General features: G+C 44.2%; 1 protein-coding gene across 1 annotated transcript in view; it reads right to left on the reverse strand.

Annotated features, from left to right (window-relative positions):
- Positions 1-21,084, reverse strand: part of kat14 (lysine acetyltransferase 14) — a 26,255-nt gene extending 5,171 nt beyond the window's left edge. The window contains exons 1-10 of the mRNA XM_034189265.1: positions 20,938-21,084; positions 15,952-16,226; positions 11,022-11,143; positions 9,870-9,991; positions 8,343-8,515; positions 7,831-8,265; positions 3,253-3,842; positions 2,991-3,124; positions 749-924; positions 486-676 (exon numbers count right to left, since the gene is read on the reverse strand). Of these exons, the coding sequence (XP_034045156.1) occupies positions 486-676; positions 749-924; positions 2,991-3,124; positions 3,253-3,842; positions 7,831-8,265; positions 8,343-8,515; positions 9,870-9,991; positions 11,022-11,143; positions 15,952-16,210 (2,202 nt within the window). The 5' untranslated portion in view covers positions 16,211-16,226; positions 20,938-21,084. The remainder of the gene's footprint in view (positions 1-485; positions 677-748; positions 925-2,990; positions 3,125-3,252; positions 3,843-7,830; positions 8,266-8,342; positions 8,516-9,869; positions 9,992-11,021; positions 11,144-15,951; positions 16,227-20,937) is intronic.
- Between the last annotated feature and the right edge of the window lie 1,625 nt (positions 21,085-22,709).

Here is a 22,709-nt window from a genome sequence, read left to right on the forward strand (position 1 = left end):
ATGACATAGAAAAAAAAATGACAGAGTTGCTGTTAACGTCAATAAACTCTCTGGAATTAGTTGGTTTTAAATGAAACATGAGTTTTATGGTGCTTTGTGTTTCATGTCTTCTGCCCGCTGTCTGAGTCCATGTATGCTGAAAATAAATGATGCTGTTTTTTGTAGCAGCGTGTCGGGTGCATCGAGACAGAAGCTCTGGCCCGTTGTTTGTTTTCCGTTTGTGTTCACTTTTGAAGTTACCCAGAAGCACTTGCGGTGCTAAAACTCGAAACTGGCTTAGCCGACAGCGTACTAAGTCAATACTAAGAGTTAGCTGTTAGCGCTTAGCTGCAGATTCCACTAAAGTTTTTAGCGGTTTAGCATTATAAAAGTTAACGTTTCAGTTAGCGGATTAGCGCTTATCAAAGCTAAATTTTTAGCTGTGCCCACTACTGCTAGTTTATACTATTTTTTGTCTTAACTCAGACACGACCATTAAGACCCACCTGGATCAAATGGTAGATCATGAAGGTACCGATTCCAGCTCTCCTCCACTCAGGATGAACCAACAGGAAGGAGATGTAGGCCTCGTTGTACTTGACGTCGGGCACCATGAAGCCGAAACCAACCACCACCTTCTTGTAGAGGACGACCACGCTGAAGTCTGGGTACTGCAAACACTCCGACAGATCTACACCTGCAACACAAAACCCATAAAGGAACGCTGACCAACCCCTCGGCAGTAACCTCTGTGTGTCCGTGACCTCACCGGGCCAGAAGCTGTCGTGACACATGGCGTTGACGGATGGGATGTGGTTTGGTCGTACGTAGCAGTAGTCAATGGGGGCGTCAGACTCGGGGACCCAACCGGCTTGGTTCCTGTAAGGATATGATCTGATCTCCGTCAGCAGCCTCATCTTCACAGGCCGGCTCTCATAGTCCCTCCTGAAGGACAAACATGTGGACCAGCACAAACACACGCAAAGTTGTGACACCATTTCACACACATCACTTGGCACCCTAAAGTGGGCGGAGCTATGTGTTTTATCAGATCAACATGCTTTAGCGCGCTTATATTTACACAAAACAATCATGATGGCAACAACATACTTGAGTTTTACATATCATCTCTGAAATCATGTGACTGTATTCAAATCAGCACATCTTCAGTCATACGCCACACTGTTAGCATTAAAACCTGATTAACCCTCTGGAGTCGAATGACGCACCCTCACAAAGGGAAATAGCACGCGGAGCAAAAAGCAGAAAGTAATAAATTTTGAAAGTTGTGATATTTGCCATGCTTGGAGTGTGTTTTAGTGTGTGTGGTGGAGTGTTTTTGTATGTGGTGTAGTTTTTTATTTATTTAGTGCATCAAAATAATAAGGCGTCTTGGAACAGCGCATAAAGTCTCTCTCTTTTTTTGAACTGCATGTAGACGACTGAAGCACAGAGCACGTCATCACAGTCTGACCCAAAGCGAGATCAATCTGATGATGAAGTGGACTTTATTGTTCTGATCTGGATGAACGAGAGCAGGTGGATTCACCAATCTGTGTGCACAGCTCAGCTCGTTGGATCGGACCGCGCGCTTCTCCTTCCTTCTTGGAGCACAGCAGGGTGGAGACACACAGCCCCAGCACTAAGCAGGAGTTCAGGTGGAGACACCCCCCCCCAAAGCCCAAAAAACCTTTATATTATATTATATATATATATATATATATATATATATATATATATATATATATATATATATACTACCAAAAGGAATTACGGGAAAATACACATGGACAGTGAGGTGGAATATCTGTACAAATTTTGGGGGCTTCTGAAATTGTTTGTCTGAAATCCTGAATTGTTTCTCTGAGTGGCACAAAGATAATTTGTGTGGCATCTTATTGCATGTAAATAGCCACAAAAAAGGCCTGAAACATTTCCTGCATTTTAATGTGAATTGTTGTATATAACTTTGTTTATGCTACATTTTTACATATATTTTTGAAGTTTACAATTTATAGTTATGAAAATGGTTCATTAAAATATTTCTGGTTCTCACAGTAAAAAAAACTAACTTTTTTTCTGATTTGAATTTTATGTTCTGGGGTGAATTTAGGGTCACTGTTTTAATGCAGTATATCAGAATCAAAGAAAACCTGTGAAGTCACACAGGTGAGGTTGTGCTGAAAAAAATGACACCAATCAAGGCAAAGTAAACAGTTTTTTAAGGTAAATTATGACGGTAAAACCAACAGTAGTCAAAAACACCCAAAATAGCCAAAACTCCGGAGGGTTAAATCCGAAATTGATGCAGTATGACGTTAATGTTGCACCGCCCCTTTAATGGGTCGAGACCACAGGCCTCAAACTGATTCCAGAAAGGGCCACAAGGGGGCACTCCAGGAGATGATTTCACTGATGAACATCACTTTGAGCAGATGGAATCAGTTCACAGTAGATGGTTCCAACTAGCCACATGTGAAGAAGCGTTTATCTGACACGTGGGATCATTCTGACACAGACACCGTGTGTTTTTGTTTGTTTGCTTGTTTTCCCTCCGTTGGTCAGTTTGTGAGGCAGAACAAGAGCTCAGTCACCGGACGCACCAACGGCCAAAACAAAGGAAACCAACAAACTAGACTCACTGTGGGCCCAGAAAGGTTCTGTCCTGAGGTGGACCAGCATGTCTTCCCAGACCTGATTTGCTGCCATTGGTTCCTGCGTGTTCCAGTTTGGAATTTTGAAAATGCTGAGTCACTTCCCAGACATGAAAACAGTATCCACATAACACAAGACAGCTGGAGGACACGCAACCTCAGTGACTTCCAACCATGCTCCTGCAGAGCGCCTGACCTGCATGTTGTCCAACTCTCTAAACTCCGCCCACAGCTGAGGAACTCAGTCAATGAGGAGCTGAGGAATAGCATCAGGTAGACCTACAAAACATGCAGGCAGGTCCTCTACAGGGACAGGGTTGGACACCCGCTGCGTGAGGACGGCTGAGGACACACTACCTGATGTATGGTTTCAGTATGCGAGACGTATAAGGACTCTTAATGCTCTGCTCCAAACCGCATTCTCCTCCCATCAGGCGATGCCAGAAGGACACTGAGGACTGCTGGACTCCCCTCCGAGTGGACACGTTAGTCTACAAACATAGTCAGACGCCTCAGTAAGTGGTCCAGGTGTCAGTGGCGTCAGATCACACACATGAACCTCAGGACATGCTGGACTAAATGTGAGAGTAAAAAGCTTCTGATTGAATGCTGAAGGTACCTGAAAGCGGTCGAGGACGTACAGCTCTTTGCTCCTGGCGTAGTACTTCCCGCCGGCCCTGCCTCCCATCAAAGGCTCTGGCTCCTGGGCACCGTAGATCCCTCCCACAAGGCTGAGGGTGGCACTGACAGCACGGTCAACGTCCAGCAGGGGGAGCCCTCTCTGTCTCTTGGCTTGTCGGACCAGCAGTTTCCTGTGTAAGCGTTTGGCCTGCGGCGTGACGGCCAGCGCCAGCGGGCATTCATCCAGCCGCCGGAGCAGCATCTTCTCCTCGTACAGACTGAGGGGGATGTACAGAGGACTCTGCGAGACCGCGCCAACTCTGTCCGCTTTTTCAGGATACATGATCCACCTCCTCTCAGGGCCGCCACTGCCACCACTGCATTCCATACCAGAGAAAAGCTGGCCGCCACCGCCTCCCAGTGGCTGGCCAAAGTTCACGCGTTCACGGCTTTCATCATCCTCACTCTCTGCTTCACACTTGATGTGCGGTGGCGCTGGGCGGGAATTTTTACGGGTCATGAGACTGGAACTGGGAGGAGGAAGGTACTCCATGCCCGGATCAATCATCCCCTCCATCTCCTCATCATCTGGAGGTTCAGGAAGCACAGAGGACACGTCAGAGGGACATTACGAGGAAGTAGAGAAGCTTGAATCTTCAACTGGACTGAGTTGCTTGATGCGAGGACGTTTTGCTTCTAATCACAGAAGCTTCCTCAGCTAAATTTCTTGCTCTGGTAGTCTGACTTCTGTCTTGACTCTTGTAGAGAAGAATAATAGAAGCCACAAAAGCTGGTGTTTTAAACCTAACCAGACCCCTCCTACCGAGAGGCAGACTGCTATTGGCTAGTGACTAAACAATAACTCTAATTAGCACCTATTGTGGTCTAGTTAGCACTAGGGATGGGTATCGAGAACCGGTTCCTTTTGGGTATCGTTAAGAAATGATTCGATCCACCGACATCAATAACCTTTTTATTTAACGATTCCCTTATCGGTCCTTCAGAGTGGCCGTTGTTTTTGGAGGTGTTTGTCAGGAAAATTATAATTTCTCTACATTGATTACAGACCCTGCAGCGGGTCTGTAATCAACTTTTCTGCAGCGCGGCTTTGCTTTGAACCATGAACCAATCGAAGCAGTGATTTGCAGATCAAACCAGTGCTTCGATCATTGCTTCATTGATTAATTTTTTGTTTCGCTTTCCCCCGCTAAAACCCTAAATAGCATATGGCTGTGAGCATTATTTACCTTTTTATGTTAAAGTGACCTGTTATGGTCTTCTGAAACAGTTGATGTATTTTATAACTTAAAAACAGGACCGATGCTAACACGTTAGCATGTCTATGGCATTTTCAATGTTAATGTTAGCATTACGCTGTTGCAGCTGTCAAGCGTTTGCTGTCGTAAAAGAGTCAAATGTATTACAAATTGTAACATTTTTTCAATTTATTTTTGTTTATATGTTAATAATAATAGCAAGCACAACAATAATAGTAATAATAACTATTCTAATGATTATATACAATTTTAGAAAAAGAGACAAAAAGAACCTGAATAAAAACACAACAGAAAATATAAAACTAACAATGAACATAAATAAATAAATACATACATACATAAATAAATAAGTGTTTCCTGTGAACACCTAGTGTCTCTTACACCTCCACTTCATCCCTGTCTTATTTAAGTTTAATGACAGTTTGTTTTGGTCAAACCATATTTTCAGTTTGTTAATTTCTTCAGTGATTTCTTCCAGAACTATCTGCCAAACTAGAAAACTGCTGCATCCTAGTAAGAGCAGAATACTACTGGAATGAATGTGAATAAGGAAAGTTGGGTTTTTTCTCACTAAATGGATGCTGCACTCACTGCAGTTTATTGTCTGGAATAGTCCCAGATTGCATTCCAGAGCTTCTAGAATTCAAACATTTTCGTGCAGGTGGTTGTTGGGGGGTAATTTTAGGTTTCAGCTTTTTTTTTGTTTTTCACCACTTTCATCCCTGAATATGTCAATTGTGAGTCACTTTTGTGAGGGTTAAAGTCACTAACTGGGACTCCTGTCTTGTTGGGAGAAAGAAACGAGAATCGTCCTCCGTTCTGTTCACACAGCTCCAAACGCTACGCGGCTCTCTGACGAGTCAAGTTAGAACGATAGAATCCAGTCAGAATTAATAACTTCAAAGCGAAACACCGTTTTGTTTATTTTTATTTATGTCCAGAGATCAAGGATACAGTGACCAATTTCATATTTATTTACTTTAAGACTCAATGAAATGCATAGAAAACCTATAAAGTCTACTTTTAGTACAAAATTCAGAAGAGGTATCAATAAGGGAATCGATAAGGAATCAGATCGATAAGCAGAATCGATAATGGCATCGATATCAATAAAATCTTATCAATACCCATCCCTAGTTATCACCCTCCTAATGACAGGGCAGCTGTCCCTCCCAATGATGGGACTGACACCTCTCCTGACGACTCTCCTGATGACGTGAATGACTCATTACCATGAACAAAAGAAACTGCTTTGACCTGAGTACCCCATTGTAAACAGGGGACAAAGTGTGTCTCAGACCCCCTCCCTGGTTAAGGCTGGGTTTCAACTGTTTCACATAGAATGCCTCCTTGACCCCTCTCTCAAACCATTTCTTCTCTCTGGCTAAGATTTTAACTTCCTTGTCCTCAAACGTGTGGTTAGTGTCTTTAAGGTGGAGATGAACTGCAGACTGAGGTCCACTGGCGACCTCTCTGCGGTGCTGGTTTAGCCTTTTGTGTAACGATTGCTTAGTCTCACCTATGTAGTGTTCGTTACAGTTTTCCTGACATCTGATAGAATACACTACATTGCTCTGATGGATCCTGTCCTTAGGCTGAACTAATTTTTGTCTCAAGGTCTTAACAGGTTTAAAGTAAGCTGGGGTTTTGTGCTGTCTGAAGATCCTCTGTAGTTTTTCCCCTACTCCTGTTAAATAAGGGAGAGACACTCCTCTTCTTCTTGTCTCTGTCTCCTGTCTGTTTGGTCTCTTTCTTTGGGACTTCTGCACTTTATCCAAGGACCTTCGTGGGTACCCACATACTGTGAGGGCTTTCCGGACATGTTGTTCATTAGCCCTTCCCTCTGCAGTTGTGGGCACCTGTACGGCTCTGTGTTGGACTAACTAGAGCACAATAGGTACTAATTAGAGCTATTGTTTAGTCACTAGCCTATAGCAGTCTGCCTCTCGGTAGGTGGGGTCTGGTTATGTTTAAAACTCCAGCTTTGCTGGCTTCTGTTATTCTTCTCTACAAGACAGAAGTCAGACTACTGGAGCAAGCATTTTAGCTGAGGAAGCTTCTGCGATTAGAAGTGAAACGTCCTCGTGTCAAGCAACCCAGTCCAGTCGAAAATTCAAGCTTCTCTACTATGGAAACCACCTGGACAACTGAGAGCCTACACAGAAACCAATCATGAGGAAGCACACAGGACACGTCGGACGGACATCACGAGGAAGGACAGAGAACACGTCAGAGGGACATCACGAGGAAGCACAGAGGACACGTCAGAGAGACATCACGACGGCGCACAAAGGACACGTCAGAGAGACATCACGAGGAAGGACAGAGGACACGTCAGAGGGACATCACGAGGAAGGACAGGGGACACGTCAGAGGGACATCACGAGGAAGGACAGGGAGCACAGAGGACACGTCAGAGGGACATCACGAGGAAGCACAGAGGACACACCAGAGGAACATCACGAGGGAGCACAGAGGACACGTCAGAGGGACATCACGAGGAAGGACAGAGGACACGTCAGAGGGACATCACGAGGAAGGACAGAGGACACGTCAGAGACATCACGAGGAAGGACAGAAGACATGTCAGAGGGACATCACGAGGGAGCACAGAGGACATGTCAGAGGGATATCACCAGGAAGCACAGAGGACACGTCAGAGAGACATCACGACGGAGCACAAAGGACACGTCAGAGAGACATCACGAGGGAGCACAGAGGACACGTCAGAGGGACATCACGAGGAAGGACAGAGGACACGTCAGAGGGACATCACGAGGGAGCACAGAGGACACGTCAGAGGGACATCACGAGGGAGCACAGAGGACACGTCAGAGGGACATCACGAGGGAGCACAGAGGACACGTCAGAGAGACATCACGAGGAAGGACAGAGGACACGTCAGAGGGACATCACGAGGAAGGACAGGGGACACGTCAGAGGGACATCACGAGGAAGGACAGGGAGCACAGAGGACACGTCAGAGGGACATCACGAGGAAGCACAGAGGACACACCAGAGGAACATCACGAGGGAGCACAGAGGACACGTCATAGGGACAGCACGAGGAAGGACAGAGGACACGTCATAGGGACATCACGAGGAAGGACAGAGGACACGTCATAGGGACATCACGAGGAAGGACAGAGGACACGTCAGAGGGACATCACGAGGAAGGACAGAGGACACATCACGAGGAAGGACAGAGGACACGTCAGAGGGACATCACGAGGGAGCACAGAGGACACGTCAGAGAGACATCACCAGTGTTGACATCACAGCACTTTAATCAGACTCACCGTGGAACAAAGCCTGTGGAGGCATGACGTCAGGAATAAGATCCGCCTCTGACAGCAGGCTGGGTGTGGCAGAGTGAGACGCCGGCGTTCCTGGCGCAGAGAAGTCTGGGGAGGGTGAAGGCGACGGGCTGGTGAGCGGCGTTTGGTCTGAAGAGCTGAGTGATGAGAAATCGATAACCTCGCCTTTCTCCAGGATGAAGTCAGGCCGATGCCCGCTGCCCCCACTTCGAGCCCCGCCCATTTTGACCGGTGTGGAGGAGGCGCTGCGGTCCGTGAAGCCTCCCGCTGCCTCCTTCTGAGCCCGTCGGATGTCTTTGGCCTCCTGTGTGCGTGAGCGCTTCTCCTTTAGCTGCATGGCATTCTCCACCGGGTTTCGGGCACCGCGTTTCCTCAGTCCCTCCACGGTGATGATGGGGTCCATGGTGGGTTTGGCGGCTGCAGGTTAGCAGGGACAGCAGTCTGGATTATGTGGTCTAGTTCTCCTGGACTACACTTGTGCACAACAGTGTTACCTTTGGTTTTAGCAGCAGATTTGTCCACTTCAGGCCGCAGAGTTGGTGGTCGGTTATGGACCAGCTTCCACCAGCCGGGCTCGCCGAACTCATGTGCTCCTGACTGGAAGAAGGCCGGACTTCCAACCGACAGACAGCCAGCCACCGTGCTCCACCATGTGGACGTTTTCTTCCTGCAGGAGACGCCATTATCAACTCAAAGCCCAGTGAGATCAAACATTAAACCATTAGCTGACGTACACACCAAGAGGAGGAGCCTTAATGTGGGTGGGGGCACTATAAACTCATTTCATGTTTGACTGATTAAAAAAGGCGAGGGCTTCAAAGTGGACCTTTGTCAGTAAGGGGTCTGGGGGCCACTCAAGACATTTTAGTTAAAATTATAGTAGTAGTATGACAAACTGTCTTCAAAACTGGACCTTTAATCAAGGGGTGTTGGGGAGGACATGTCTCCCCTTTCTGTCTGGATGCACCCCTGGTTTGCCATCTGTGAGCAGGAACAATCAAGAATGAGTGTATTAATGTGGAAATGATCGACAGGTAAGAAGGTTTTATCAGCGTACTGATGTCATGCCGTCAGCAGGAAGATATTTTTGGCGTATTTTGGGAGGGGAAAACGCCTGTTAGTGTTTGTGTGTTTTTAGTTAACCCACAGCGAGGACACTCAGAGCAGGCTGAAAGAAAAGTTAAAAAATATGTTTGTAAAACTCTGCTCGCTGTGTGTCACGGCGCTGTGAGACACTCAGACACAGAGGGACAGACAGAGGGGGACAGACACCGAGGGACAGACAGAGGGGGACAACACCGAGGGACAGACAGAGGGGGACAGACACAGAGGGACAGACACCAAGGGACAGACAGAGGGGGGCAGACACCGAGGGACAGACAGAGGGGGACAACACAGAGGGACAGACAGAGGGGGACAGACCCAGGGGGACAACATAGATGGACAGACACAGAAGGACAGACAGGGGGACACACAGGGACTCACTGCGAGAAACATAAACAATAGAGATGTTATTCTACAAATCAATTTTTGAATGTTCTCAACACGGTGCACGTGTCCTGGGGACACGGCAAATTTTATATCTTGCGTCCGGCCTTTATTTTGCGTCAGGACGGCGTTGGCGCGAATGCTGCCTTTTGGCAGCCTGACAGACGGACGGATAACAGCTGCTTCTGTTCATTCTGACTTCTTTTCAGATGAGAAACTGAAGAGAAACTAAGAAAGGACATTTTAACTCCTAAACCTTCAAGTCCCACAATACACTGCATGAAGACTCTCTGCTGTCATCGTTTCCTGCTCACTCTGGGACAAACAGCCAATGAGCTCCTCTGAGCCCTGTGACACACCCACAGTCTGCAGCAGAAAGGACACGCCCCTTTTCTGAGCACAGAGGGGGCGTATCCAGCACCAGAAATGTTTGGTTTGTTTCCCTCCACTGTAATATCTTTGGTTTGGAAACCTGCTGATCACCTTCAATCACTGATCACTCTGATTAATCACGAGCAAACAGACAACGTGACCTCGCTCCCAGCAGGAAGTTCCAGTGTCGGCCAATGAAAGCACAGATGTCCTCCTTCCACCTAAAGTAACCCTGACGGCCAGTTCCTTCCAGAGACAGGTTGTACATTGCCAACATCACCACCTGAAGGTGCCAGAGAGCAGATAGTCACCATTTGCTTTGACAGTTAAAGTTAAAAAGGTTTGTTGTAAATATTTTTACACATGCAAAGCAAAAGTGGAGAAAACAGCTAAATTAAGCTCATAAAGGAATGAATAAATCACAAAAAAAAAACAAACATGAAAAATACTGACAGTTTACAAAACAAAACTAGATTTAAAGGTCAGACAGAGTGCAACGGCACCACCTGGTGGGTGCTTCAATTATTGGACATCCCATTTATGAGGGGCAATTGAGAAGTTCTGAGCCTGACCCAGAAACAGGGCGTGGTTCTCCATCACGCTGAGAACCACGCCCTGTTTCTGGGTCAGGCTCAGAACTTCTCATTCGCCCCTCGTACACCATTTCTGCCTTTGATGATATTTAAAGGAGTGACCAGTTCATTATTCATTCCTTCTGTAATTCAAATATAGCTGAAATCCAGATGACGGGTAAAAACATCTGCAATAAATAAATACAAATCACACGGTCGTATCCCAGGAAACCAGAAGAACCAACTACACCCCCTCCCCCCCCCCCTCCCCCCACACACACACACAAAAACCTGCTGCAAAGCATCATTCATATTCATTCAACACGAATCCTGAAGTGTTTGTTTATCTGCAGAATCCTCCAGTCGTCTCCCACAGATCACAGGGTGAATGTGGGCGGGGCTTGCCACTCCACTGGCCACTCCACTGAAGTGATGTCACAAAGGGGAGGGGCAGCATGATGCCATCAGAATCTGATGCTATACCTTCTACTAAAACCCGTGCCCTGTGACCTTGACCTTTGGCCCCCAAACACTCCGCGAGTCAGTGTGCGTCGAGTCCACTAACAAGTTACTTTTCTCAAATTTCAGAATGAAAATGCTGCCGTGACACTGACTTTCTGACCCCAAAAACATTTCCTAAAAATGTCTTATTAATCAATCATTTTTGAGGAAAACTGCACAAAGTGAGAAATGGCAGCAGCCTGGGCGGGCCGGGCGCTGGATGATGACATCAGCAGGTACCTGCTGCCAGGTAAGTCTCATCCTGTCGAAGGTCTCCTTGCCGTCCTCGGAGCAGTCGGAGCAGATGAACTTGAAGAAGTTGTCTCCTTTCAGGTAGCTAGGCTGCTCCCCGTGGAGCTGAGCTGGGGATCAATCACAGAGAGAACCACAGTCTGGTAACTCGTTCAGAGCAGCAAAAGGAGGATCAGTCGCAGAGAAAACCACAGTCTGGTAACTCGTTCAGAGCAGCAAAAGGAGGATCAGTCGCAGAGAAAACCACAGTCTGGTAACTCGGTCAGAGCAGCAAAAGGAGGATCAGTCGCAGAGAAAACCACAGTCTGGTAACTCGTTCAGAGCAGCAGAAGGAGGAGGATCAGTCGCAGAGAAAACCACAGTCTGGTAACTCGGTCAGAGCAGCAGAAGGAGGAGGATCAGTCGCAGAGAAAACCACAGTCTGGTAACTCGGTCAGAGCAGCAGAAGAAGGAGGATCAGTCGCAGAGAGAACCACAGTCTGGTAACTCGTTCAGAGCAGCAGAAGGAGGAGGATCAGTCGCAGAGAGAACCACAGTCTGGTAACTCGTTCAGAGCAGCAGAAGGAGGAGGATCAGTCGCAGAGAGAACCACAGTCTGGTAACTCGTTCAGAGCAGCAGAAGAAGGAGGATCAGTCGCAGAAAAAACTACAGTCTGGTAACTCGGTCAGAGCAGCAGAAGGAGGAGGATCAGTCGCAGAGAGAACCACAGTCTGGTAACTCGTTCAGAGCAGCAGAAGGAGGAGGATCAGTCGCAGAGAGAACCACAGTCTGGTAACTCGTTCAGAGCAGCAGAAGGAGGAGGATCAGTCGCAGAAAAAACCACAGTCTGGTAACTCGGTCAGAGCAGCAGAAGAAGGAGGATCAGTCGCAGAAAAAACTACAGTCTGGTAACTCGTTCAGAGCAGCAGAAGGAGGAGGATCAGTCGCAGAGAGAACCACAGTCTGGTAACTCGTTCAGAGCAGCAGAAGGAGGAGGATCAGTCGCAGAGAGAACCACAGTCTGGTAACTCGGTCAGAGCAGCAGAAGGAGGAGGATCAGTCGCAGAGAGAACCACAGTCGGGTAAATCGTTCAGAGCAGCGGCAGAAGAAGGAGGATCAGTCGCAGAGAGAACCACAGATTTCTCGCTGTGCCGTCTGTAAATTTAGATCATGACTGTATTTCCGCACAAGACACCTTAACAATGGCACACAGTCTGGCATGCCAGTGAGTAAACCCATTGTAAACTGCGTGTAAACTGCGTGTAAACTGTGTGTGAACTGAGTGTGAACTGTGTGTGAACTGTGTGTGAACTGTGTGTGAACTGAGTGTGAACTGCGCGCGGCTGTGAGCCACTGTACAAAGAAAATTCTGAAACGTTTAAAACATTAATTTCATGAACTTGTCATGAACATATATACACTCAACAAAAATATAAACGCAACACTTTTGGTTTTGCTCCCATTTTGTATGAGATGAACTCAAAGATCTAAAACTTTTTCCACATACACAATATCACCATTTCCCTCAAATATTGTTCACAAACCAGTCTAAATCTGTGATAGTGAGCACTTCTCCTTTGCTGAGATAATCCATCCCACCTCACAGGTGTGCCATATCAAGATACTGATTAGACACCATGATTAGTGCACAGGTGTGCCTTAGACTGCCCACAATAAAAGGCCACTCTGAAAGTTGCAGTTTTATCACGCAGCACAATGCCACAGATGTTGCAAGATTTGAGGGAGCGTGCAATTGGCATGCTGACAGCAGGAATGTCAACCAGAGCTGTTGCTCGTGTATTGAATGTTCATTTCTCTACCATAAGCCGTCTCCAAAGGCGTTTCAGAGAATTTGGCAGTACATCCAACCAGTCTCACAACTGCAGACCACGTGTAACCACACCAGCCCAGGACCTCCACATCCAGCATGTTCACCTCCAAGATCGTCTGAGACCAGCCACTCGGACAGCTGCTGAAACAATCGGTTTGCATAACCAAAGAATTTCTGCACAAACTGTCAGAAACCGTCTCAGGGAAGCTCATCTGCATGCTCGTCGTCCTCATCGGGGTTTCGACCTGACGCCAGTTCGTCGTCGTAACCGACTTGAGTGGGCAAATGCTCACATTCGCTGGCATTTGACACGTTGGAGAGGTGTTCTCTTCACGGATGATGCGAAGGAGATGTGTTGCACTGCATGAGGCAAATGGTGGTCACACCAGATACTGACTGGTATCCCCCCCCAATAAAACAAAACTGCAACTTTCAGAGTGGCCTTTTATTGTGGGCAGTCTAAGGCACACCTGTGCACTAATCATGGTGTCTAATCAGCATCTTGATATGGCACACCTGTGAGGTGGGATGGATTATCTCAGCAAAGGAGAAGTGCTCACTATCACAGATTTCGACTGGTTTGTGAACAATATTTGAGGGAAATGGTGATATTGTGTATGTGGAAAAAGTTTTAGATCTTTGAGTTCATCTCATACAAAATGGGAGCAAAACCAAAAGTGTTGCGTTTATATTTTTGTTGAGTATATATATATGTGTGTGTGTGTTATAAATAACACTATGTAACACAATTTTTGTTCCTGGCTTCTAAGTGTTATATTTCAACTGCTTATGTCTAAAGTCTATGGAAAAATGACTACATTCAGCACAAACTTTGATTTTATTTTTTCTAATGTTGTAGAAAGTTCTAAAAGTTTCTTGAAATTTCTAGATAATTCTGGAAACTTCTAGAATATTCTGGACAGTTCTAGCAGTTAAAGAACATTCTAGAAGACTACTCAGTAGTGAAGGCGAATCGAGAATATTCTTGAAAATAGACAAATTTCAAAATATCATTGTCCTGATCACAGAAGCAAAGTTTCTGTGGAATAACAGCTACAACCCCTGGCAAAAATGATGGAATCACCGGCCTCGGAGGATGTTCATTCAGTTGTTTAATTTTGTAGAAAAAAAGCAGATCACAGACATGACACAAAACTAAAGTCATTTCAAATGGCAACTTTCTGGCTTTAAGAAACACTATAAGAAATCAGGATAAAAAATTGTGGCAGTCAGTAATGGTTACTTTTTTAGACCAAGCAGAGGGAAAAAAATATGGAATCACTCAATTCTGAGTAAAAAATTATGGAATTATGAAAAACAAAAGAACGCTCCAACACATCACTAGTATTTTGTTGCACCACCTCTGGCTTTTCTAACAGCTTGCAGTCTCTGAGGCATGGACTTAATGAGTGACAAACAGTACTCTTCATCAATCTGGCTCCAACTTTCTCTGACTGCTGTTGCCAGATCAGCTTTGCAGGTTGGAGCCTTGTCATGGACCATTTTCTTCAACTTCCACCAAAGATTTTCAATTGGATTAAGATCCGGACTATTTGCAGGCCATGACATTGACCCTATGTGTCTTTTTGCAAGGAATGTTTTCACAGTTTTTGCTCTATGGCAAGATGCATTATCATCTTGAAAAATGATTTCATCATCCCCAAACATCCTTTCAATTGATGGGATAAGAAAAGTGTCCAAAATATCAACGTAAACTTGTGCATTTATTGATGATGTAATGACAGCCATCTCCCCAGCCCCTTTACCTGACATGCAGCCCCATATCATCAATGACTGTGGAAATTTACATGTTCTCTTCAGGCAGTCATCTTTATAAATCTCATTGGAACGGCACCAAACAAAAGTTCCAGCATCATCACCTTGCCCAATGCAGATTCAAGATTCATCACTGAATATGACTTTCATCCAGTCATCCACAGTCCACGATTGCTTTTCCTTAGCCCATTGTAACCTTGTTTTTTTCTGTTTAGGTGTTAATGATGGCTTTAGCTTTTCTGTATGTAAATCCCATTTCCTTTAGGCGGTTTCTTACAGTTCGGTCACAGACGTTGACTCCAGTTTCCTCCCATTTGTTCCTCATTTGTTTTGTTGTGCATTTTCGATTTTTGAGACATATTGCTTTAAGTTTTCTGTATTGACGCTTTGATGTCTTCCTTGGTCTACCAGTATGTTTGCCTTTAACAACCTTCCCATGTTGTTTGTATTTGGTCCAGAGTTTAGACACAGCTGACTGTGAACAACCAACATCTTTTGCAACATTGCGTGATGATTTACCCTCTTTTAAGAGTTTGATAATCCTCTCCTTTGTTTCAATTGACATCTCTCGTGTTGGAGCCATGATTCATGTCAGTCCACTTGGTGCAACAGCTCTCCAAGGTGTGATCACTCCTTTTTAGATGCAGACTAACGAGCAGATCTGATTTGATGCAGGTGTTAGTTTTGGGGATGAAAATTTACAGGGTGATTCCATAATTTATTCCTCAGAATTGAGTGATTCCATATTTTTTTTCGTCTGCTTGGTCTAAAAAAGCAACCGTTACTGACTGCCACAATCTTTTTCTTGATTTCTTATAGTGTTTCTTAAAGCCAGAAAGTTGTCATTTGAAATGACTTTAGTTTTGTGTCATGTCTGTGATCTGCTTTTTTTCTACAAAATTAAACAACTGAACGAACATCCTCCGAGGCCGGTGATTCCATCATTTTTGCCAGGGGTTGTAAGAGCAAATGCATAATCAGCTACGAAATTATTATTTTATTTTTATGCAGCGTGGCGTAAAGCCATATTACATTTGGAGACATTAAGTTTACACAAGCAGACTGACCACACGTCCCGGAGTAAGACATGAAGTGGACACAGGTGGTTATGTCACTGTTATGGCTCTGAATCTGTACATTTTGCAGACGCTGTGAGACTAATTTTATTTTTAGAGTTGGCAGTAATGATTCACAATCTGGAATATCATTTTTTAAAGACAGTGTTGATTGGAGTGAGATTTAAGGTGAAGGTGGCGGCCAGATGGATGTCAGTTCCGTCTACAATAAACAAAGGTAAAGAGGTTCTTCTTGACAGCTGGAAGCTGCTCACCTGCAGGGATCCACTTGTGGCAGCGCTCACAGTAGAATGCCATGTCCTCACAGCCCCACATGCCGTCCGCCTCCTCGCCCATGTCGCTAGTCAGTGAGTCGCCGCTGTGATCGTGAGACAGATCCACAGAACCCTGGTCCTCAGACTCCACAATCAGTAGCGTCTCACCTTCTACCTCACCCTCCTCCAGACCCTCTGACACAGATGTGCACACTGTCTCGTCCCCCAGCGCAGCGAGCGCTTCACTGCTGCTGTCCATGGTGACGCACACTCACCTGTCAAACATCAGACCAGGCACAAGAGTTTGTGGACTTCATCACAGAGGATTTATCAGTGAATTCTCTGGACTATAACTCACACCTTTTTGTCTTCTTCTTGTTTGACTGATCTTGCAACTTACATGTCAAAAATATACTGCATTATCATCTACAACCATAAGATGGCACTGTCTACACATTGCACCTGTACACAGATGTTGGGTCTTAGAGAACGAGCCCCTACTCGGCACTGGACTTGTTGGACTTTGTGAAACAGCCACAACAGAGAGGGATGGCTTGGCTAAGGTAAGGCTAAATATGTAATAGGTCTTTTTTTATTCGTCTGCAATTAGCCTCAGGCACACCTGTGCAATAATCATGCTGTCTAATCAGCATCTTGATATGGCACACCTGTGAGGTGGATTGGATTATCTCAGCAAAGGAAAAGTGCTCACTAACACAGATTTAGACAGATTTGTGAACAATATTTGAGAAACAGGTCTTTTGTGTATGTAGAAAATGTTTTAGATCTTTGAGCTCAGCTCATGGAAAACGTGAGCAGAAACAAAAGTGTTGTGTTTATATTTTTGTTCAGTTTGTGTGTGTGTGTGTGTGTGTGTGTGTGTGTGTGTGTGTGTGTATGTATATATATATATATATATATATATATATATATATATATACACACACACACACACACACACACACACACACACACACACACACACACACACACACACACAGGGTTCTTGCTAGTGCTGTTGAGCATAGGGCCCCCTATGCTGTGATTTAACCAGCATACGGGGGTTTTTCTGTTGTTTTTTTCCCCTTTTTTAAAGGACATGTCGCACGTTATTTAACACCCCAGCTTGTAACACAAAGTGGCTCTCAAAATGCAGGAAATAATGTTTCAAAGGGTTATAAAGTACAAAATTTTCTCAAGGGGATGCCCCCGGACTCTCCTAGTCACACCTGCAACACTTGTCGTGCGGCTAGGCCCTGCTAAGCTCCCCCCGCCTATGCTGTGAAAAAATCCTGGTGGGCACCCTGATATGTATATAGATACAACCCCAATTCCAATGAAATTGGAAATAAAAACAGAATACAATGATTTTCAAATCCTCTTCAACCTATATTCCATCGAATCCACCACAAAGACAAGATATTTAATGTTCAAACTGATAAACTTTATTGTTTTTGTGCGAATATTTGCTCATTTTGAAATGGATGCCTGCAACACGTTTCAAAAAAGCTGGGACAGTTCATAAATGCTCAAAGAACACCTGTTTGGAACATTCCACAGGTGAACAGGTTAATTGGAAACAGGTGAGTGTAATGATTGAGTATAAAAGGAGCATCCCAAAAGGCTCAGCCGTTCACAAGCAAAGATGGGGTGAGGATCACCACTTTATGAACAACTGCGTGAAAAAATAGTCCAACAGTTTAAGAACAATGTTTCTCAATGTTCAGTTGCAAGGAATTAGGGATTCCATCATCTAGAGTCCATAATATAATCAGAAGATTCAGAGAATCTGGAGAACTTTCTACACTTAAGCGGCAAGGCTGAAAACCAACACTGAATGCTCGTGACCTTCGATCCCTCAGGCGGCACTGCATTAAAAACCGACATCATTGTGTAAAGGATCTTACCTCGTGGGCTCAGGAACACTTCAGAAAACCATTGTCAGTTAACACAGTTCGTCACTACATCTACAAGTGCAAGTTAAAACTCTACCATGCAAAGTGAAAGCCAAACATCAACAACATCCAGAAACACCGCCGCCTTCTCTGGGCCTGAGCTCATTTGAAATGGACAGACACAAAGTGGAAAAGTGTGCTGTGGTCTGATGAGTCCACATTTCAAATTGTTTTTGGAAATCATGGACGTCGTGTCCTCCAGACAAAAGAGGAAAAAGACCATCCAGATTGTTACCAGTGCAAAGTTCAAAAAACAGCATCTGTGATGGTATGGGGGTGTGTTAGTGCCCATGGCATGGACAACTTACACATCTGTGATGCCACCATCAATGCTGAAAGGTACATCCAGGTTTTGGAGCAACACATGCTGCCATCCAAGCAACGTCTTTTTCAGGGACGTCCCTGCTTATTTCAGCAAGACAATGCCAAGACACATTCTGCACGTGTTCCAACAGCGTGGCTTCGTAGTAAAAGAGTGCAGGTACTAGACTGGCCTGTCTGCAGTCCAGACCTGTCACCCATTGAAAATGTGTGGCGCATTATGAAGCACAAAATATGACAACGGAGACCCCGGACTGTTGAACAACTGAAGTCGTACATCAAGCAAGAATGGGAAAGAATTCCACCTACAAAGCTTCAACAATTAGTGTCCTCAGTTCCCAAACGCTTATTGAGTGTTGTTAGAAGGAAAGGTGATGTAACACAGTAGTAAACACACCACTGTCCCAGCTTTTTGAAACATGTTGCAGGCATCCATTTCAAAATGAGCAAATATTCACACAAAAACAATAAAGTTTATCAGTTTGAACATTAAATATCTTGTCTTTGTGGTGTATTCAATTGAATATAGGTTCAAGAGGATTTGAAAATCATTGGATTCTGTTTTTATTTACATTTTACACAACGTCCCAACTTCATTGGAAATGGGGTTGTAGTTAAACATTAAAGCTGGGCAACGCTTAAAATTTTTAATCGCAATTAATTGCCTGATTTCCATGATTAATCGTGATTAATTGCAAAATCCAAAAATGAATTCAAAAGTAGTGTATAGCACAATTTTATTTTAAATGTTCTGCCATATGAACCAAAGTTCCATAAGGTTTGTTCTGCAAACAATTAACAACAGCATTTTGTTTATGCAGTTGCAGTTAACAGGGTCCTCAGCAGGATTTCTTTGTAATGGGACAGAAAAATCACCTTAAAAAGCTGCGGGTTCAGGATGCTTAGGCCCCCAACAAGGCTTTTGCATTATGGGCTTATAAAGGGCCTTCTTTGATGGTCTAAATAAATATACGAAAATTTGAAGTCCAGACAGAAGAAGAGAACATCTCTGCCTTTCAAGATGTGAGGAAAGTGTTTCCAAAATCGCCACCAATTTGAGGTTGAAGCTGCAGAGGAGACCTTCATCTGGTTAAATGTGCTGAGAGTCCAGCTCACCTGTCGTCTCTGCAAACTCACACCTGCTGCTACGCTTAGAAATAAAACAAAGGCACTTTTAACAGTAACTATTTTATTATTTGAAAAAACCTTTTCCTTATTTTAACATTAAATGAAGGAATCAATAAACATGTCCATGAAGTCAAAGTTCAGTCAAAAAGACATTTGCACAGGTAGAAGAAGCCCCGCTCCTATTGTGCATAATTTTAAAACATTCACAACCACTAGAATAGTGAAATTCGTATTTTAGTAATTACTCTGTCCTGTTTACAACATTAAAAGCAATCACATAATCAATGAGGGTGTGATTTAATGTTGAAATGACTCGATTAAAAAATTATTTACTCATGAGAAATCCTAATGAACAAACACACTGCAGCCATTGTTACATCATCTCCTGTTGTGTTGGTAATGAAGATTTACATTTATTTACAGTGTCTTTTTTTTCCTGGTTGAAATGCAGATATGAGTTAATGAAAATACCAAACTCAAAAATGTACACATTACTTTTCACGCTATTTTGTCTAAAAATAAATGTCCAAGAGTCATTATCATGTTAATCAAGAAATTAAGTCACCTGAAACAAAAACAGGTGAGTTATGGTTTTAATTTACAGATAAACATCAAAGATTTCTAAAGAATCTTAAAACTATTTTAATTACAAGTTATTTTATGTTAGAAAAAAAACCCATAAGGATTTCCTTGAATAAACTGCTGTATATAAATTAGCAGTTCTGATGTTCCTGACACACATCTACACTATTCTGTGTTTTGGCCTGATGCCTCGTTTCTTTTGGCTTTAAAGTAAGGCTGTAACAATGATTAATTAAAAAATACTATGGCTTCCCTTCACACAATTTGGTGCTCAAAATGGCGGCAACAGTCTTTCAGAGGGTTATAAATTTAAAAATCTTCCAGGTGAAGCTGGCCCCGCACTCCCCTATCCCCCAGCACTCAGCGCAGTTTGCTGTAAGGAGAACTTTAGCGGCTTCGGTTCTGACGACTATGGTGTCTGGAAGCACCTGAAAATTAAAATGGCCATGTAAAAGTTCCGCTCTCTTCTCCATGTCCGCGGCAGCAGTCAGTGACAGACTTGCAACCCTGCCCCCCCAAAAAAACTGCATTAATGTGTGATTAAAATTTTATATATATATATATATATTTTTTTTTCTTTTAACAGATCAAGGGGTCAGAGGAGCATCATTGCCCCAAGTGGGGGAATTTAAGTATTGCAGGGTCTTGTTCATGAGTGGGGGTATGTTGGGGTGTGAGATGAATAGATGGATTGGAGCGGAGTCTGATGCTTTATGGACGTTGTATTGGACTGTCGTGGTGAAGAAGGAGCCAAGGCACAAGGAGAGATGGTGGTAAGGAATAAGATCACAGATAGAAGCGGTACAAAATAAACAAACATGCTCACTGATAAGTCGGCGGACTTTAAAATAGGCCAAGATGAACAAAAAATGTCGACCAACGAGAGAGTGTGACGCAGTCAATCTGTCTCCAGTCGTCCATCAGCAGCAAGCAGACGAGTGAAGGGAGCCGCCAACCGCAGTCACAACCTTTACCTTCAGCACCTATGTGAACTACTTACCAATCAGTCAGTGGTGGGTGTGGCCTTTTGTCTGTAGCTCCGCCTCCCTGCACCGTCTCTCTCTCTCTCTCTCTCTGCCTCCAGCTGCCTGGTGAGAAGCTTCTGCTCCTCCAGTAGTCTCAGGTTGTCCTCCTTCCTCTGCACACGCTCCAGATCCCTGAGCACGCCGTCGTGGAGACGCTAACCGGTAAGCATGCACAAAAACACCAATGCGTGCAGAGTCAGCGTGAGGTCAAAGGTTAAGCCAGTCTGTCAATAAAGTCATCGTGGAAGGATGTCAAGTTTCTCTGTCGTCACCAACAACAGAAAAACCCACCCACAAGCTCATCAACAGCAGCAAACAGGAAACACCCACTGGTGATGTCATCTCAGTACATTACTTCCTGCCATTTATTGGTTCAGAACACAAAGACGCAGTTTAGAATCAGAACAAACTCATTTCTATAAAAACAAACCAAATCTCCCCATTAACTCTGAATGCCATTTCCAGCGGCCATGACTCCGTGACATCACGCCAGGTCTGACTGTCAGCCAGAGGGCGGAGCTTGTGTGTAAAAACATTTTTCAATGAGACAAAAAAAAAAAAAAAAAACCCCAAGAAACAACAACAACAACAAAAAAGTATTTTTTTTGTTGTTGTTCAGAAATGTTGGCAAATTTCATACAGCTGGTGCAAGAACCGGCACATCCACTAGGTGGCGAGTCTGCTTTGGCTGAAGATGGCTGGTGTTTACCATGCCGGGTCCGGTGTCACAGACCAAATGGTTCCCACCCAAAAATCAGCCCTCCCCGCCCCGCCTTCACTGCACAGGCGTCATTAGGGCTCTCCAATTGGTTCAGAATGCTGCAGCCAAACTTCTGAGATGAAACAGAAAGTTTGACCACATTACACCCATTTTGGCGTCTCTTCACTGGCTTCCTGTCCCAGTGAGATCAGATTTTAAGGTTCTGCTACTAGTCTATAAAATTGTTCACAGACTGGCACTGCCCTTAATAGCTGACCTAATTAAACCCTATGTACCTGCCTAGGTTCTGTGTTCTCAGGGTGCAGGACTACTTTGTGTCCCTAAGGTGAATAAGAAGTCTGTGGGTCACAGAGTTTTCTCTTATCGTGCCCCTGTTCTGTGGAATGATCTCCCTGTGTCAATAAAAGTCAGATTCTGTGGAGACTTTCAAGCCCAGACTTAAGACGCACTTATTTTCCCTTTCATAAGGCTAGCATACTGGTATAGTTTTGTTTTATGCTTTTTACTCTTTAAATTAATTTTATTAATAAACAGAGTGTGCCGTGGCCTCAACTTTATCTAAATTCTGGGTCTTTTAGTGAAGCTTAGGGCTAGTGGCCGGCGATCACCTTAGTATTTCTTCTGTTTTTCTTGTTGTAAGGGCATTTTTTGGACAGTTCACTCGCCTGGCATAAATGTTTTATTATTGCTGTTAACAGCTCTCCCTGCATCCCACAATCAAGTTTTATGTCTGGGTTTTTTTTTTTCAGGACAACCTGTGCTTTCAGAATATATATGTTTTAGTTGTGTTTTCTAAGTGTAATAAAGGTTTACGATCAAAACTAGGCAAGGAAAAAATAAAGCGAAAAATAATTTTCCACACACATTTATTCAAAACACACAGCAAACTATAATAAACAACTGTTTTGACACTTTATAAAGGTAATTTGAGGTCTTGTGTGAAAGACTGTACAACAAAAAGGTTCAAACAAACACAAATGCACATTTTGAACAATATATACAAAATGCGTTTTGTTGTCCATTGAT

This window comes from Thalassophryne amazonica, chromosome 15 (assembly GCF_902500255.1).
Source record: "Thalassophryne amazonica chromosome 15, fThaAma1.1, whole genome shotgun sequence".
Lineage (NCBI taxonomy): Eukaryota > Metazoa > Chordata > Actinopteri > Batrachoidiformes > Batrachoididae > Thalassophryne > Thalassophryne amazonica.